Below are 18,847 nucleotides of genomic sequence, written 5' to 3'. Positions count from 1 at the left end.
GGACAGCTAGCTGGGGATTTAGGAGCAGTTGTATTGGGGGATCGGTTGAGCCCACAGGAGCGTATCGAGGTACAACAGCTGCTGCAGGAAAAGCAGGAAACCTTTTCTAATGTACCTGGATACACCCCTCTGGCTACCCACCGAGTAGACACCCCAGGTCAACTCCCCATGCGCCAGACCCCGTACCGCATCCCTGAAGCGGTCCGGGAGAATATGCGCAAAGAAATTGAGGAGATGATACAGTTAGGAGTGATTGAGCCCTCAGATAGTCCCTGGGCATCTCCAGTGGTCCTCGTACCAAAGCGGGACGGCACGACCCGCTTTTGCGTGGACTACAGGAGACTGAATGAGAAGACCGTATCCGACGCATACCCGATGCCTAGGATCGATGAGTTACTAGACCGGATGGCCAGGGGGCAATACCTTACCACGATTGATCTGTGCAAAGGGTATTGGCAGATTCCCCTGGCCCCGGACGCCATCCCCAAGTCCGCCTTTGTCACCCCATTCGGCCTGTACCAATTTAAGGTCATGCCGTTTGGGATGAAAAACGCGCCAGCTACCTTCCAGCGGATGGTGGACCGTCTCCTAGATGGGTTCCAAGACTATACCTGCGCATATCTCGATGATATTGCCATATTTAGCGATACCTGGCAGGAACACTTGGCCCATATAGGAGCGGTCCTAGACAGGATCAGGGAGGCTGGTTTGACCCTAAAGCCAGCTAAATGTAGTATCGGGATGGCCGAGGTACAGTACCTGGGCCACCGAGTGGGCTGTGGTAAGCAGAAGCCGGAACCCGCCAAAGTAGAGGCGGTATCCCAGTGGCCTACCCCGACGACTAAAACCCAGGTGTTAGCCTTCTTAGGGACAGCAGGGTATTATCGGAAGTTTGTCCCCAATTATAGTGCCCTGGCCAAACCCCTCACTGACCTGACCCGTAAAAACCTTCCCCGCCAAGTAACCTGGACCCCGGAGTGTGAGCAGGCATTCCAAAACTTGAAAGATGCACTTGTTAATGCCCCTGTCTTGGCCGCTCCCAATCCAACTAAACGTTTTCTTGTCCACACAGACGCTTCTATGTTTGGATTGGGGGCAGTATTAAGCCAAGTCGGGGCCGATGGCGGAGAACATCCCGTGGCTTACATCAGTCGCAAACTTTTACCCCGGGAAGTAAGCTACGCCGCCATCGAGAAGGAATGCCTGGCTGTGGTGTGGGCCTTGAAGAAATTGCAACCCTATTTGTATGGACAGGCTTTTTCGCTGCTCACGGATCACAACCCGTTAGTCTGGCTGAACCGGGTGGCTGGGGACAATGCCAGGCTGCTGCGCTGGAGTTTGGCGCTACAGCCTTTTGACTTTAACATTCAATACCGCCCGGGTAAGCAAAATGGAAACGCCGACGGGTTGTCGCGACAAACTGATCTGGAGAAATGATCCGTGAGCACCCCGGTCATCCCCAAGCCGATCCGTGTGGGATCAGACTGTGTATGCCGGCTTGTGGGCAAGGGGGAGCAGTGTAGCGGAATGCAGTAAGCCTGTCCTGCAAAATGCCTGTGTGACTGTGTTCGTATAATTTTTCCCTATGTTGAAATTGCTGTTCGTCTGTTTATTATGTGAATTATATGTTATTCGGTAGTTTCCATCCGTACTATATACTTATGGAAACTACCGAACGGAGGGGCCACCCCGGAGAGAAGTGTGCCAGCAATTAAGGTTCACATTCTTTCCAAACCGCAAGTTAACCGGCATTAACATTGTATCTGGGTGGCCGCCATTCGGCATGCGTACACGTGGCGGCGGCCATCTTACGCATGAAAATCCCAGCGGTGTTTGGTCGTCGAGTGCCTGGAACTCAAATCGGACACTCAGACAACCAAACACCGCTGAGACCTCCAGAGCTCCGTAACTGCCGAACGGAGAGACATAACGAATCCCCATTCGGTAGTAATAAAGTACCGAATGAGGGAATCACTATCTAGGTGAATGTAAATGTGGATGGCAATTGTAAATGTCTATTTTAACTACCGAACGGAGACCGACCGCAGGGCCCATTCTCATGGAACCCTTTTCGGATACCAACTCGTGTGCGGTCGGTCAAACTTCACTTGCCGGTAACTGCCGAACCCCTGGTCCGATCTGGGTGAATTTTGGATATTATATTCACCCAGATCAGGGCTACCCAGCGGTACCCTGATATTAAAGATATATGATGGTTTAGAGGTACATCCAAGTTTGGGGTAAACTACTGTACAACTTAAGGGGATTATGACTCACTCTGAGGGGAGGAGATGTGTGGGAGGTAACAAGAATGGTATTGGTTACTGTCATAATTGCTGTAGTTCCCTCCCTTGCATGGGAGCAGGCTTTATAAGAAACCCTGGAATAAACGATTGTCAGTTCTACTCCTGAAACTGTGTGTCGTCCAGTTATTGGGAGTGCTGTGGGGATATTGCTGTACCGTTTTACCTGCTGGAAACTCTGCTGTGGATTTACTAATGACTTGTTCCTGAGCCTTCCTTGGATCTAAAGTGGAGAATAGCTGCGAGAAATCAGCTCTCCGCTACACCCACGTTATATCCTGCGTTATATCCCTTCTATAATATAACCCCACGTTATATCCTGCGTTATATCCCTTCTATAATATAACCCCATGTTATATCCTGCGTTATATCCCTTCTATAATATAACCCCATGTTATATCCTGCATTATATCCCTGCTTTATTACACCCTCACCCCCATGTTATATCCTGTGTTATATTCCTGCTATATTACACTTGTGTAATTTGCTTTGGCTTATCACTGCTATATTACACCCCTGTGTTATATTGTTATATCCTTGATTTATTGCACCCCTGTGTTATATCCTGTTATATCTTTCTATATTGCACCCTCATGTTATATGCCCTAGTGTATCATGACTATATTAAACATGTGCAATTTGTTACGGTCCAAATGTGAATTTGGACGAATTTCAGACATTCGGATGCTTCCGAATGGCCGAAGTCCCGAAGTGCAGAATTTCAGAGGTGCTGAAGTGCACTTCGGATAGGGTAGGGTTATGGTTAGGGTAGGGTTATGGTTAGGGTTAATTTCTGAATTGCCGAACCGTATTGCCGAATTGCTGAACCGATTTGAATTTTTGGATCATGCACACCCCTAGGCTATATTACTCCCCTGTGTTTTATCCTGTGTTATATGCCTGCTATAGTACACCCCCGTCTTATACCTCTGTGTTATATTGTTACACCCTTGATATATTACACCCCTGTGTTATATCCTGTGTTATATCTCTCCTATATTATACCACTGTTGTATGTTGTTATATCCCTAATACATTAGATTCTTGTTTTATATGCAGTTATTACAGTCTGTTACATGAAATCTCTGTGTTTTTTGGGTTAGGTTTTGGATGGGAACACAGACAGCAACACCCCGGTGAGAAGGGAACTAAACCGCCCCTTGTTGACCCGCTTTCTGCGCATCCTTCCAGTGGAGTATAACAAGGCGATATACCTGCGCAGTGAGATCCTCGGCTGCCATTATGGTGAGGATTTATGGAATCAAAGTCCTGTACTCACCATGTTTAATAGGAGAATACAGTGTAATTAATAACAAGCACAGGATGCATTACTAGATTAAAATCTGCCGTCTACATATTTTGTCAATGTTTTTTCCACCTGTGTTTTTATTGATAATGTATGTTGGTTTTTCCTTCAGTTGAACCCACTGTTTCTCCTTTGTATGAGAGTTTGAAACCTGTGACACAAGCAGCTACCATTGTCACCCTTCGAGGTTCGTCAAAGCCATCTCACTGCCGCCCTGGCGAGTTTGAGTGCCACAGTGGCGAGTGTCTGAACGCCTCCAGCACCCTGTGTGATGGAAAAAACGACTGCCGGGATTATTCTGATGAGGAAGGATGCGGTAAGGGGAACTGGGGAACTGTATAATATAGGAGGAATTTATACAAATAATATATAATAATAATTTTTAAAAATAATCTTATTTTAAACACACTTTGCATGTGATGACTAGACATCTAGCTATAACTGTGGATTTATGTCTGAAAAAAATTGTGAGTTTACGTCTGGATATATCGATGGGTTTACGTCTCAATATATTGATGGGTTAATGTCTGGATATATCGATGGGTTTACGTCTGGATATATAGATGGGTTTACGTTTGGATATATAGATGAGTTTACGTCTGGATATATAGATGGGTTAATGTCTGGATATATAGATGGGTTTATGTCTGGATATATCGATGGGTTTACGTCTGGATATATCGATGGGTTTACGTCTAGATATATAGATGAGTTTACGTCTGGATATATAGATGGGTTTACGTCTGGATATATCGATGGGTTTACGTCTGGATATATAGATGGGTTTACATCTGGATATATAGATGGGTTAATGTCTGGATATATCGATGGGTTTATGTCTGGATATATCGATGGGTTTACGTCTGGATATATCGATGGGTTTACGTCTGTATATATCGGTGGGTTTACGTCTAGATATATAGATGAGTTTACGTCTGGATATATAGATGGGTTTATCTCTGGATATATCGATGGGTTTACGTCTGGATATATCGATAGGTTTACGTCTGGATATATCGGTGGGTTTACGTCTAGATATATAGATGAGTTTACGTCTAGATATATAGATGGGTTTATGTCTGGATATATCGGTGGGTTTACGTCTGGATATATTGATGGGTTTATGTATGGATATATGGATAGGTTTATGTATGGATATATTGGTGGATTTACGTCTGGATATAGATGGGTTTACGTCTGGATATATCAGTGGGTTTACGTCCGGATATATAGTTGAGTTTATGTCTGGATATATTGATGGGTTTACGTCTGAATATATAGATGGGTTTACTTCTGGATATATAGATGGGTTTACTTCTGAATATATAGATGGGTTTACATCTGGATATATAGATGGGTTTACTTCTGAATATATAGATGGGTTTACATCTGGATATATAGATGGGTTTACGTCTGAATATATAGATGGGTTTACGTCTAGATATATAAATGGGTTTACGTCTAGATATATAGAAAGGGTTAACGTCTGGATATAAAGATGCGTTTACGTCTGAATATATAGCTGGGTTTACGTCTGGATATATAGATGGTTTATATCTGAATATATTGATGGGTTTACGTCTGGATATATTGATGAGTTTACGTCTGGATATATAGATGCGTTTATGTCTCGATATATAGAGGAGTTTATGTCTGGATATATAGAGGAGTTTACGTCTCGATATATCGATGGCTTTACGTCTGGATATATCGCTGGGTTTATGTCTGGATATATCCGTGGTTTACGTCTGGATATATCGATGGGTTTACGTCTCAATATATTGATGGGTTTACGTCTGGATGTATCGATGGGTTTACATCTGGATGTATCGATGGGTTTACATCTGGATGTATCGATGGGTTTACATATTTATACAAGGGAGAGTTAACGTTACATTGATACCATCAGCGGTACCTGTGATATCTCCTCATATCTTTAAATTGCATCAATAATGGAGGTTTCAGTCTGTACGATATTTTTTATTTGGATAAAAATAGCACTTGACAAGAGAGAATTCTTAAAACATCCAACATTAAATAGCTGTGTAAATGTTTTCTAGTGTTTTAGAAACTATTATTAGAAACTGATAAATAGCCATAATGACAGAATCCACTGTGAGCAGGAGTCCTCATCTATATTTATTAAGATCGATATCTGTGATATTAGAGGAGGGAATGTAAGGACCCAGACTGGGAATATCATTATCTAAGATAGTGAAACATTTAAGGTAATTTGATAATAACCTCCTGTCATTTAAACTATTTTGTCTTAGCAGGGAATGTCACTGTACTTTTATAAAATGAGTTAATGGATAAGCCCTTGTGTCTTCTCTCACCCAGGAGTTGCCCTTACATCTGAGACTGTGCCAGATACAGTTTCTTCAGGAGATGTCCTAGAGTCGACCTCTCATCTGCCTGGCACTTTTAGACCTGGAGAAATTGGGGAACCTGGTGTACATTTACTTTCAAAACCTACTGGTAGTCCAGGGTTATTAAGTGAGAAACCCGAACATGAAACAACACCAGATATAGAAAGTACTGGAGAGCCAGGTATTCAAGACAAGCATCAAGTCAGTGGAAAACCTGGTATTCGTGTCCCTGAGAGACCAGAACACCGATTGGAACCAGAACAGTCTGTGACAGAGAGTACAGGACTTGGACAGTATTCATTTGGTCCTATTGGACCTTTGTCAACAGAATCAAACAGGGGAGTGACGTTGAGTCCAGAAAAAAGAACACCTCAATTGGCTGCCATCACATCAAGCCAATGGAAAACCCCTGTAGGAAGTCCTGGAGTTAACACCAGGACATACCCAACCGGCATATCTGATCTAGCCACACAATTTCCTGGTAAGCACGAGTGGATGTTGAATACCAAACCATATGTAGGTGCAAGTCCACCACAGGCTGTGCCAAACCTGGGTATAGGAAAGGGGGAATCAGCTACAGGGCTTGTAAATACTCAGACAGGTGAAAATGGGATAAGTACACACAGGTATGCTTCATACCACACTAAATCATCTGTACATGCTGATGAGAGCACAACCTCTTCTGAACCTTGGCTAAGGACAGGCCATGCTGGTAGAACAATGATACCAAGTATGCAAGAAAAGGGCTGGAGCACAATAATCACTGGAGAATCAATATCACAGAGTAGGTCTGAATATCCTTTTATAGTCAATGAGCTAATAGCCAGTGAACCTCCAACAAGGAAACCTGATTTAGCTACTAGCTCAAGTCCTGGAGAGTGGTGGTCTACATCAGAAACAGTCTGGACAACTTCCCATATCCAGACAGGTGTAACAGTTACCAATGAGTTGTATTATGGAAAGGGAACTCAAAGTTCACTCTACCCAACAGTGAAAACTGCTCCTTGGGCCAGTGAGGCACCAGGTGTGACACTTATCAAGCCTGAGTATATTGTTGTTCCTCAAGGACATCATGCCAGCTTGAAGTCTGGTGGTGGTTCAGTCATTCATTCGAAGGAGCCCATTGAGGTTCCACCAGAGATGGGTCCAGATGAAGAGGGCTACATTAGACCAGGGGTCCGTGAAGAACATCATGCCACAACTAAAACTGAAGGTTTGTTTTATGGCATTTTCCACTCTGCACTGAGTATGACTTTTTTATCCGTGGGAAGTGAATGGTTTTTGGCTCCTGGATTAACATGATCATAGGGCGTTTAAAAGTTGCATAATTTCTTACTTGGTGCTAGGGAGGACAAACCAATATTTTTTCAAAAGATCAACTTAATAGAGGCAAGTCAAAAATCAACATTTTAAACAGATACATTAAATGAATTGTTTAAATTGCTAAGCAGTTTAAACGACTTTTAAATAGACTTGGGCACAACATTTTCAGCTGTTTAAAATTGATACAGTATTTTCAAATTTACTTGGTTCTGAAGCATTTCAGTCAAAATGTGATTTGATTTTGATTTTATTCAAAAGATTTTGACTCACTGACCCATGCAGCCTGCCCAGATGTAGAACGAGACACAGGGCCTCCTTAAATTTACTCCACCAGCCCCAGACCTTGACAAAATGTCTCAATCCAGAAATCTCAAGGGAAGCATAAAAATAAAGGAGGAAAGGTGCATATGGTGTCGTTTTAACAACAACAACAACAACAAAAACTCACTGGGACCTGCTGAGAACCTACAAAGATAATGTAGTTCTTGAGCTGAAAAATCCAAATGAAAAATTAGCTGGATCATTTTTCCAGCTAAGCTATTTTGGCTGATAAAGGTCTTGATTTAATTATTTTCGATAAGAGTTTCAAATGATCACATTTGGTAAAAAAAAATGATGGTAGAAAAACATTTAAAATGATTTATTTTCAAAAATTCCTATAGACTTTAGTGGTAACTTATGTAGATAAATAACCCCCTGCTTTCAAACAGTAAAGGAAGCTTCAATGAGTCATACCATTCATACAGCCAGTGAGGGGAAGAATAAATTGCCCCTTTTTTCTATTTCACTGTCAGCATTGTATTAACATTCCAGAGATTGATAAAGATTGCTACAGCAGTTTTACAACTGCGTATAATTAGCCATAATAACTATATGTGGGTATTATACTCAACGAGACATTCTTTTTGCATTGTACTGTCATTTTCAGTAAGAGGGTCCTTACTTATGGTGATAAGCAAGGATTTTTTTTTATTTATTGACTTCTGTCACACCTAATGTATGTGAAAAAAAAGATTATTATAAAAACATATGTCTTTAAATATTTTTACTTTTATGCTAACATTTCAGACTCTGTGTGAAATATTGTAAGATAAAGCATACTGTGTACTGTCTAAAGATTTTCCTCCCCTTCGACCATTTCTACAAAGTATGAGCGAATAAATGAACAAACAATCTAAAAAACAATCTATACACAATACTGCTATTATACGTTTATATCAAAGCTATGCATCAATTTTTTCAAATAAATGCAATGTTAATATTTTTTCAAACAGAAATTGCCCGGTAGTGACGGGGTTAATATAGCTATGATTTCTTTATTGGTAGGGTGTTAAATCGATCGTATGTCAATTAATTTCTTCCCTTTCCACATTTTTGCACGATTCCTGCTGCGTCTCGCTCTCTTGGTTCTGGTTCATTGCATTTTGCTTGTTTTCTGCTAGGTTCTAATAAAAGCCCATTCTACTAAGCAGCGTTACGAAGCATACATTCTCACAGTCTGCTCTTTGTATTTTAGGAAGCAGTAAGGAGATCTCTGAATTACCCAGAAGGCTGTGCAGGTTGGACCAGTTTGCGTGCTCAGTGTTCGGGTGTGTGGATGGCACCTTTGTGTGCGATGGACAGAAAGACTGCATCGATGGGTCCGATGAGTTACTCTGTGGTGAGTGTCGCCTGTTAATATCCACAGTGTGATCACTCCCATCATTAGATCGCTATATTTTGTATTCATGAATCTTTCAGGGTTATTCACCAAACTGACCAGAAATTTTGAATTCCAGGCTAAATACTCTACTTGAAGCATTTTTCAAGTTTGAAATTGCTTGCAACTTATGCTTGTGTGAATCTCGTTGAAGGTCCTTTCTTATTTTGTAGGTACGCCATCAATATATACTATTATAACATTCCCAACTGCTCATCCCCGGGTCCCACCTGGTCCCAACGTCTGCTCGTCCAAACAGTGGACATGCAGCAATGGAGAATGTTTCCCCCTTGAGAAGAAGTGTGATCTACAGAAGGACTGCAGTGACGGCTCCGATGAGTTTAATTGTGGTAAGTATTAAATACAGGAAATCAAACTAGGATCTTGTCAGTAGACGATGACGTTTAATAGTGATCATCTCAATGTCCTCCAGGTGGATGGGGGCTGCATTTATCTTACTGGGAAATAAACCTGTTACTCTGCCATGCTATATGTGGAGCCCTCTCCACTGAGCTATCATCCTAGCACCAGCCTCAAGCTTTGTATCAGCCCTTATTAGGCTTAATAATAATGTATTGTTGGTTTTTCTCTATAGATTCTATTAATTTGTGAAAAATTCTTTGTAATCTGAAAGCAGTTTAATATTAGGACACTTCAGGCTAGAGTTAGCCCCTTTTTAAGGTATTGAGGCGATAGTGCTTTAAAACTACAAATAAACTAATAACTAAAATAATTCAAATCATGTGTAATAGAGGGCAGTTCCTTTAGTTTGCTACAAGTCGGCAGGTTCTGAAGGAGCAAGGAACTAAAGAACGTCGCTGAGTCTGGAACGCCTATTGCTTTTAGTGGGACTGCTTTGAAGGGTTTTATGGATCTGTAGTTCAGCTGTTCCAGGTAGTATTAATGTAAAATATAATTTAAACTGCTCGGCAAGCTAATATTTACTTACTAAATACCTGCATTCTTGTCATTCCTTTGCTGCCAACCATTATGATTATTACCAGCATTTATAAAGCACCAACGTATTCTGCTGCGGTGTACAATAGGGGAAATAGACACTAAAAGGGATAGAGGACTCTGTCTGTGAGCTGAGATATAGCATATACAGCCCTCATGGCAAAGTACTAAGGTAATTGGCTTGTGAGCTTACAATCTAAAGGTTATGAGACGGTGGATATTTGAAGTTAATGGACCGCTAGCCTTAGATTGGGCCGGTTTAGAGTTGCAAACACTAGTAAAACAGGATAAAGTCCTCTTCTGTGCACCAAAGTATAGATGGTGAATTCTCAGCAGCTCAGATAGACATATAAGACCTGGGCACACAAGGGGATATTAAAAAAAGGCAGAATTTATACCTGGAACCGGTACAGAACTGTTTCAGCTCAATACTGGAGCCTTTATTAATCCTTAACAATTAGGGCAGGCTAGTGGCTGCAGTACAGACTCCCTTATAGAATGTTTTAAGAAAGTCTTATATGTACGAGAATTTTACGAGAAAGTGTCCACTGCATACAAGCACATGTACAGCCGGTGAAAGTGTAGCTTCCCCTTGTGACATCACTGATTGGATGGCTGGGCTTGTCAATCACTGCATACATCACTAATGGAGAGAAAGGGGATGGGAGTATCAGGAGTTATGGTGCACTGATTATGTCTCTTCTCACAACATCATTCATCTTTCCTCAGTGGACTGTATTCTGTCACCGTGGACATCTTGGAGCGAGTGCAGCCGTTCCTGTGGGCTGGGGGTGACGTTCAGGCGTCGAGATGTTATACGAGATCGCTTGCCAGGGGGACACTGTGAAGGACCTCAGTTTGATAGCAAAAGCTGCTTTGTCCAGGCTTGTCCAGGTAAACAGAGCTTGAAAATAGGAAATGTAGCATGACTTTATTAATTACATAATTACAATTCCCAAAACATGGACAGTAGGTGTCATACAAACACATTATATAACTATACTATGGTCATACTGAATGTAGGGCTAATCTGAAGCCAAAAATATAAAAAAAATTCATATAGGTCAATCGAGGCCTGTAAATATGTCACTAAATTGGTGACACAACAGTAAACAAATCCACCTACCAAGTGGGAGTCTGAAGGGTCAGTTTAGCTAACCATTACCTCTCAGGGGTCGTAGGGTTTCCATGTTATTATCACCCAACACAATGGCAATCCATACACTTAATCAGTTTTCAGACTGGCACAAATGTTACTTGCTTGTTGAGAGAACCGTCATTATACGTAGTGAAAACTAATTGATCAATAATTGAGATATTAATTGTTGGAAAATTGCTTCACTGTACAAATAATAAAGGATTATTATGCTCTATAAGACATAGTCATGTTGTTGGTTAGTCAGTCTCTCCAAACACAAACTCCGGTTTTAATAAAGAACATCCAAGCCTTGTTTTTCTGTTTATTAAATATGAACCAGAGACGATTAGTTGGTGACTTTCTGGCTAATTGGTGTAATTGTGGCCTGTAAGCATGTTCCAGAGTGCCTGTGTTCTTTCTCAGTAAATGGAGGTTGGTCTACTTGGGGAGTTTGGTCGCCTTGTGATTCCGAATGTCAGGGTGGAGTCAGATTTAGAAAGAGGAGCTGCGAGGATCCACCACCAAAAAATGGAGGCCGATCATGCCAAGGAGAGTCCATGCAAGCAGAGCCATGTAACCTGCATCCCTGTGGAGAATCTGAAGGTAATATGGTCTCATGTCATGGATATAACTCTTCATTCTAAGAGCAGATATTCATTATTTGTATTCTGTATATACATTAATCATGGTGCATCGGGCAGGTAAGACAGGGGGAAATAGATGGTGAATAGTGCACCGGGGAGACATATAGAATATATAGTGCAATTATGAGCACCAGTTCTAAACAAGGATATTATGAATCTAGAACAAGTGCGGAGGTGGGATACTAACTTAAACGGGCATGGAGGATTTTAGTTATGAAGAAAATCTAGAAAACTCTAGAACCAGTTTACTATAGAAAAAAATGTATGTGTACGATAAAACTGCTGCATACATACATACAATCACAGGTCCTTTTAAATTAGTTTAAACCAGTTGATATCTTAGGAGATGCAAGCTTGTTTATATCATGCAAAGTAGGGCTATACGTTCTTTATTGTTGCATTATGGTTTTATGTCATGGTCTTATTACATTCTCAGGTTATTGTATTCCCAACTCAAATACACACAATGCACGATTTATAGACCTGGTTAAACGCTATGATAGAATGCTGACCTGGCTCTCTAATAAAATGTAGCTTTACAAGAAGGGAGGGGTGTGGAGAGTACACCTGCGCTAGGTAGTCTTTAAAGACTAGCAAAACGTTTACAGTCAACCATCTTGAATATAGGGTACAGGAGATATCTGTGTTTCAGAATTAACTGGAATATTTCATTATTGCATTGAAACACAACAAATACATATTAAGCTATTCTTTACGATTATCATGCTCTCTTCAAACACTATACGAATATATACAGGGCTAGTTCAAACAGCTCTTGTAACCTGTTTATACACTGCTCAAAAAAAAAAATTAAGGGAACACAAAAATAATAAATCCTAGATCTGAATGAATTAAATATTCTTCTGAAATACTTTGTTCTTCATAGTTGAATGTGCTGACAACAAAATCACACAAAAATAAAAAAATGGAAATCAAATTTTTCAACCCATGGAGGTCTTAATTTGGAGTCACACTCAAAATTAAAGTGGAAAAACACACTACAGGCTGATCCAACTTTGATGTGATGTCCTTAAAACAAGTCAAAATGAGGCTCAGTAGTGTGTGTGACTCCACGTGCCTTTATGACATCCCTACAACGCCTGTGCATGCTCCTGATGAGGTTGCGGATTGTCTCCTGAGGAATCTCCTCCCAGACCTGGACTAAAGCATCTGCCAACTCCTGGACAGTCTGTGGTGCAACGTGACGTTGGTGGATGGAGCGAGACATGATGTCCCAGATGTGCTCAATTGGATTCAGGTCTGGGGAACGGGCGGGCCAGTCCATAGCATCAATGCCTTGGTCTTGCAGGAACTTCTGACACACTCCAGCCACATGAGGTCTAGCATTGTCTTGCATTAGGAGGAACCCAGGGCCAACCGCACCAGCATATGGTTTCACAAGGGGTCTGAGGATCTCATCTCGATTCCTAATGGCAGACAGGCTACCTCTGGCGAGCACATGGAGGGCCACCCCACACCATTACTGACCCACTGCCAAACCGGTCATTCTGGAGGCTGTTGCAGGCAGCAGAACGTTCTCCATGGTGTCTCCAGACTGTCACGTCTGTCCCATATGCTCATGCTTTCATCTGTGAAGAGCACAGGGCACTAGTGGCGAATTTGCCAATCTTGGTGTTCTCTGGCAAATGCCAAACGTCCTGCACGGTGTTGGGCTGTAAGCACAACCCCCACCTGTGGACATTGGGCCCTCATACCACCCTCATGGAGTCTGTTTCTGACCGTTTGAGCAGACACATGCACATTTGTGGCCTGCTGGAGGTCATTTTGCAGGGCTCTGGCAGTGCTCCTCCTGTTCCTCCTTGCACAAAGGCGGAGGTAGCGGTCCTGCTGCTGGGTTGTTGCCCTGCTACGGCCTCCTCCACCGCTCCTGATGTACTGGCCTGTCTCTTGGTAGCACCTCCATGCTCTGGACACTACGCTGACAGACACAGCAAACCTTCTTGCCACAGCTTGCATTGATGTGCCATCCTGGATGAGCTGCACTACCTGAGCCACGGATGTGGGTTGTAGACTCAGTCTCATGTTACCACTAGAGTGAAAGTACTGCCAGCATTTAAAAGTGACCAAAACATCAGCCGGGAAGCATAGGAACTGAGAAGTGGTCTGTGGTCACCACCTGCAGAACCACTCCTTTATTGGGGGTGTCTTGCTAATTGCCTATAATATCCACCAGGTGTCTATTCCATTTGCACAACAGCATGTTAAATTGATTGTCACTCAGTGTTGCTTCCTAAGTGGACAGTTTGATTTCACAGAAGTGTGATTGACTTGGAGTTACATTGTGTTGTTTAAGTGTTCCTTTTTTTTTGAGCAGTGTATATAGCACTCTATGAAGGACAGAAGAAAGGTCACAAAAGTCACCCATTTAGACCTAAAGAAAATATATTTTGGTGGAGCATCAGGGAAAAGGAACTGTGCTATAATCCCATGATTTGATTTGAAATACACACATTGGATTGTGGTTAAAGGAATCTGAAGACATGCGGGCTGTGCTCTAATAGTGACACTCTGTATAATAATGGCACTCAGAATCCTTAGAGTAAAGTAGAAATAGAAAAGGGTTTAGATATATTGACCTTGATTTAAGACGCTTTCCAAATAATTCAATACTGTTAGAAAATATGTCCAAATTGTTTATCTACAGACGTCACAATTAATGTCTATTTGTAAATAAATCATTTGTACGTACAAAGTTTGAAATCTAGGCTACAGGCAGATAATTTAGTGTATTTGTTTTCTTTCACAGACTGCGGACCTGATATGATGTATGTGGAGTCTGGAGCGTGTTCATTATCACAACTGGACCCGTGTCCTCTGACATGTAGTGGGCTAAATGCAGAGATAACGTGTAACAGCAGCTGTATGGAGGGTGAGTGCTGAGTCCTGCTGAATCCTTCACACTATAAAATGTCACATGGACATTCCATAACTACAGTCTGATGTCTCAATGTATCCATCTGATAGCATGGACATTCCATAACTACAGTCTGGTGTCTCAATGTATCCATCTGATACCATGGACATTCCATAACTACAGTCTGATGTCTCAATGTATCCATCTGATAGCATGGACATTCCATAACTACAGTCTGGTGTCTCAATGTATCCATCTGATACCATGGACATTCCATAACTACAGTCTGATGTCTCAATGTATCCATCTGATACCATGGACATTCCATAACTACAGTCTGATGTCTCAATGTATCCATCTGATAGCATGGACATTCCATTACTACAGTCTGATGTCTCAATGTATCCATCTGATAGCATGGACATTCCATAACTACAGTCTGATGTCTCAATGTATCCATCTGATACCATGGACATTCCATAACTACAGTCTGGTGTCTCAATGTATCCATCTGATACCATGGACATTCCATAACTACAGTCTGATGTCTCAATGTATCCATCTGATACCATGGACATTCCATTACTACAGTCTGATGTCTCAATGTATCCATCTGATAGCATGGACATTCCATAACTACAGTCTGGTGTCTCAATGTATCCATCTGATACCATGGACATTCCATAACTACAGTCTGATGTCTCAATGTATCCATCTGATACCATGGACATTCCATTACTACAGTCTGATGTCTCAATGTATCCATCTGATACCATGGACATTCCATAACTACAGTCTGATGTCTCAATGTATCCATCTGATAGCATGGACATTCCATAACTACAGTCTGATGTCTCAATGTATCCATCTGATACCATGGACATTCCATAACTACAGTCTGATGTCTCAATGTATCCATCTGATACCATGGACATTCCATAACTACAGTCTGATGTCTCAATGTATCCATCTGATACCATGGACATTCCATAACTACAGTCTGATGTCTCAATGTATCCATCTGATACCATGGACATTCCATTACTACAGTCTGATGTCTCAATGTATCCATCTGATAGCATGGACATTCCATTACTACAGTCTGATGTCTCAATGTATCCATCTGATACCATGGACATTCCATAACTACAGTCTGGTGTCTCAATGTATCCATCTGATACCATGGACATTCCATTACTACAGTCTGATGTCTCAATGTATCCATCTGATACCATGGACATTCCATTACTACAGTCTGATGTCTCAATGTATCCATCTGATACCATGGACATTCCATAACTACAGTCTGATGTCTCAATGTATCCATCTGATACCATGGACATTCCATTACTACAGTCTGATGTCTCAATGTATCCATCTGATACCATGGACATTCCATTACTACAGTCTGGTGTCTCAATGTATCCATCTGATACCATGGACATTCCATAACTACAGTCTGATGTCTCAATGTATCCATCTGATACCATGGACATTCCATTACTACAGTCTGATGTCTCAATGTATCCATCTGATACCATGGACATTCCATTACTACAGTCTGATGTCTCAATGTATCCATCTGATACCATGGACATTCCATTACTACAGTCTGGTGTCTCAATGTATCCATCTGATAGCATGGACATTCCATTACTACAGTCTGATGTCTCAATGTATCCATCTGATACCATGGACATTCCATTACTACAGTCTGATGTCTCAATGTATCCATCTGATACCATGGACATTCCATAACTACAGTCTGATGTCTCAATGTATCCATCTGATACCATGGACATTCCATTACTACAGTCTGGTGTCTCAATGTATCCATCTGATACCATGGACATTCCATTACTACAGTCTGATGTCTCAATGTATCCATCTGATACCATGGACATTCCATAACTACAGTCTGATGTCTCAATGTATCCATCTGATACCATGGACATTCCATAACTACAGTCTGATGTCTCAATGTATCCATCTGATACCATGGACATTCCATTACTACAGTCTGATGTCTCAATGTATCCATCTGATACCATGGACATTCCATAACTACAGTCTGATGTCTCAATGTATCCATCTGATAGCATGGACATTCCATAACTACAGTCTGGTGTCTCAATGTATCCATCTGATAGCATGGACATTCCATTACTACAGTCTGATGTCTCAATGTATCCATCTGATACCATGGACATTCCATAACTACAGTCTGATGTCTCAATGTATCCATCTGATACCATGGACATTCCATTACTACAGTCTGATGTCTCAATGTATCCATCTGATACCATGGACATTCCATTACTACAGTCTGATGTCTCAATGTATCCATCTGATAACATGGACATTCCATTACTACAGTCTGATGTCTCAATGTATCCATCTGATACCATGGACATTCCATTACTACAGTCTGATGTCTCAATGTATCCATCTGATACCATGGACATTCCATTACTACAGTCTGATGTCTCAATGTATCCATCTGATACCATGGACATTCCATAACTACAGTCTGATGTCTCAATGTATCCATCTGATACCATGGACATTCCATTACTACAGTCTGATGTCTCAATGTATCCATCTGATACCATGGACATTCCATAACTACAGTCTGATGTCTTAATGTATCCATCTGATACCATGGACATTCCATTACTACAGTCTGATGTCTCAATGTATCCATCTGATACCATGGACATTCCATAACTACAGTCTGATGTCTTAATGTATCCATCTGATACCATGGACATTCCATAACTACAGTCTGATGTCTCAATGTATCCATCTGACACCATGGACATTCCATAACTACAGTCTGATGTCTCAATGTATCCATCTGATACCATGGACATTCCATTACTACAGTCTGATGTCTCAATGTATCCATCTGATACCATGGACATTCCATAACTACAGTCTGATGTCTTAATGTATCCATCTGATACCATGGACATTCCATTACTACAGTCTGGTGTCTCAATGTATCCATCTGATACCATGGACATTCCATAACTACAGTCTGATGTCTCAAAGTATCCATCTGATACCATGGACATTCCATAACTACAGTCTGATGTCTCAATGTATCCATCTGATACCATGGACATTCCATAACTACAGTCTGATGTCTTAATGTATCCATCTGATACCATGGACATTCCATTACTACAGTCTGGTGTCTCAATGTATCCATCTGATACCATGGACATTCCATAACTACAGTCTGATGTCTCAAAGTATCCATCTGATACCATGGACATTCCATAACTACAGTCTGATGTCTCAATGTATCCATCTGATACCATGGACATTCCATTACTACAGTCTGATGTCTTAATGTATCCATCTGATACCATGGACATTCCATAACTACAGTCTGATGTCTTAATGTATCCATCTGATACCATGGACATTCCATTACTACAGTCTGATGTCTTAATGTATCCATCTGATACCATGGACATTCCATAACTACAGTCTGATGTCTCAATGTATCCATCTGATACCATGGACATTCCATAACTACAGTCTGATGTCTTAATGTATCCATCTGATACCATGGACATTCCATAACTACAGTCTGATGTCTCAAAGTATCCATCTGATACCATGGACATTCCATAACTACAGTCTGATGTCTCAATGTATCCATCTGATACCATGGACATTCCATAACTACAGTCTGATGTCTTAATGTATCCATCTGATACCATGGACATTCCATAACTACAGTCTGATGTCTCAATGTATCCATCTGATACCATGGACATTCCATTACTACAGTCTGATGTCTTAATGTATCCATCTGATACCATGGACATTCCATAACTACAGTCTGATGTCTTAATGTATCCATCTGATACCATGGACATTCCATTACTACAGTCTGGTGTCTCAAAGTATCCATCTGATACCATGGACATTCCATAACTACAGTCTGATGTCTCAATGTATCCATCTGATACCATGGACATTCCATAACTACAGTCTGGTGTCTCAATGTATCCATCTGATACCATGGAAATTCCATAACTACAGTCTGCTGTCTCAATGTATCCATCTGATAGCATGGACATTCCATAACTACAGTCTGATGTCTCAATGTATCCATCTGATACCATGGAAATTCCATAACTACAGTCTGATGTCTTAATGTATCCATCTGATACCATGGACATTCCATTACTACAGTCTGATGTCTCAAAGTATCCA

The 18,847-nt window shown here is 41.2% G+C and overlaps 1 protein-coding gene across 1 annotated transcript in view; it reads left to right on the top strand.

Moving 5' to 3' along the window:
• LOC134609506 (SCO-spondin-like) overlaps window positions 1–18,847 on the top strand; it is a 267,787-nt gene that overhangs the window by 125,834 nt on the left and 123,106 nt on the right. The window contains exons 49-58 of the mRNA XM_063453166.1: window positions 3,407–3,548; window positions 3,722–3,925; window positions 4,173–4,628; window positions 5,227–5,469; window positions 5,950–7,191; window positions 8,818–8,961; window positions 9,174–9,350; window positions 10,687–10,851; window positions 11,519–11,698; window positions 14,507–14,629. Coding sequence (XP_063309236.1) covers window positions 3,407–3,548; window positions 3,722–3,925; window positions 4,173–4,628; window positions 5,227–5,469; window positions 5,950–7,191; window positions 8,818–8,961; window positions 9,174–9,350; window positions 10,687–10,851; window positions 11,519–11,698; window positions 14,507–14,629 — 3,076 coding nt within the window. The remainder of the gene's footprint in view (window positions 1–3,406; window positions 3,549–3,721; window positions 3,926–4,172; window positions 4,629–5,226; window positions 5,470–5,949; window positions 7,192–8,817; window positions 8,962–9,173; window positions 9,351–10,686; window positions 10,852–11,518; window positions 11,699–14,506; window positions 14,630–18,847) is intronic.

Source organism: Pelobates fuscus, chromosome 4 (genome assembly GCF_036172605.1).
Source record: "Pelobates fuscus isolate aPelFus1 chromosome 4, aPelFus1.pri, whole genome shotgun sequence".
Classification (NCBI taxonomy): Eukaryota; Metazoa; Chordata; class Amphibia; order Anura; family Pelobatidae; genus Pelobates; species Pelobates fuscus.
This window is presented reverse-complemented; position numbering and strand designations above follow the sequence as displayed.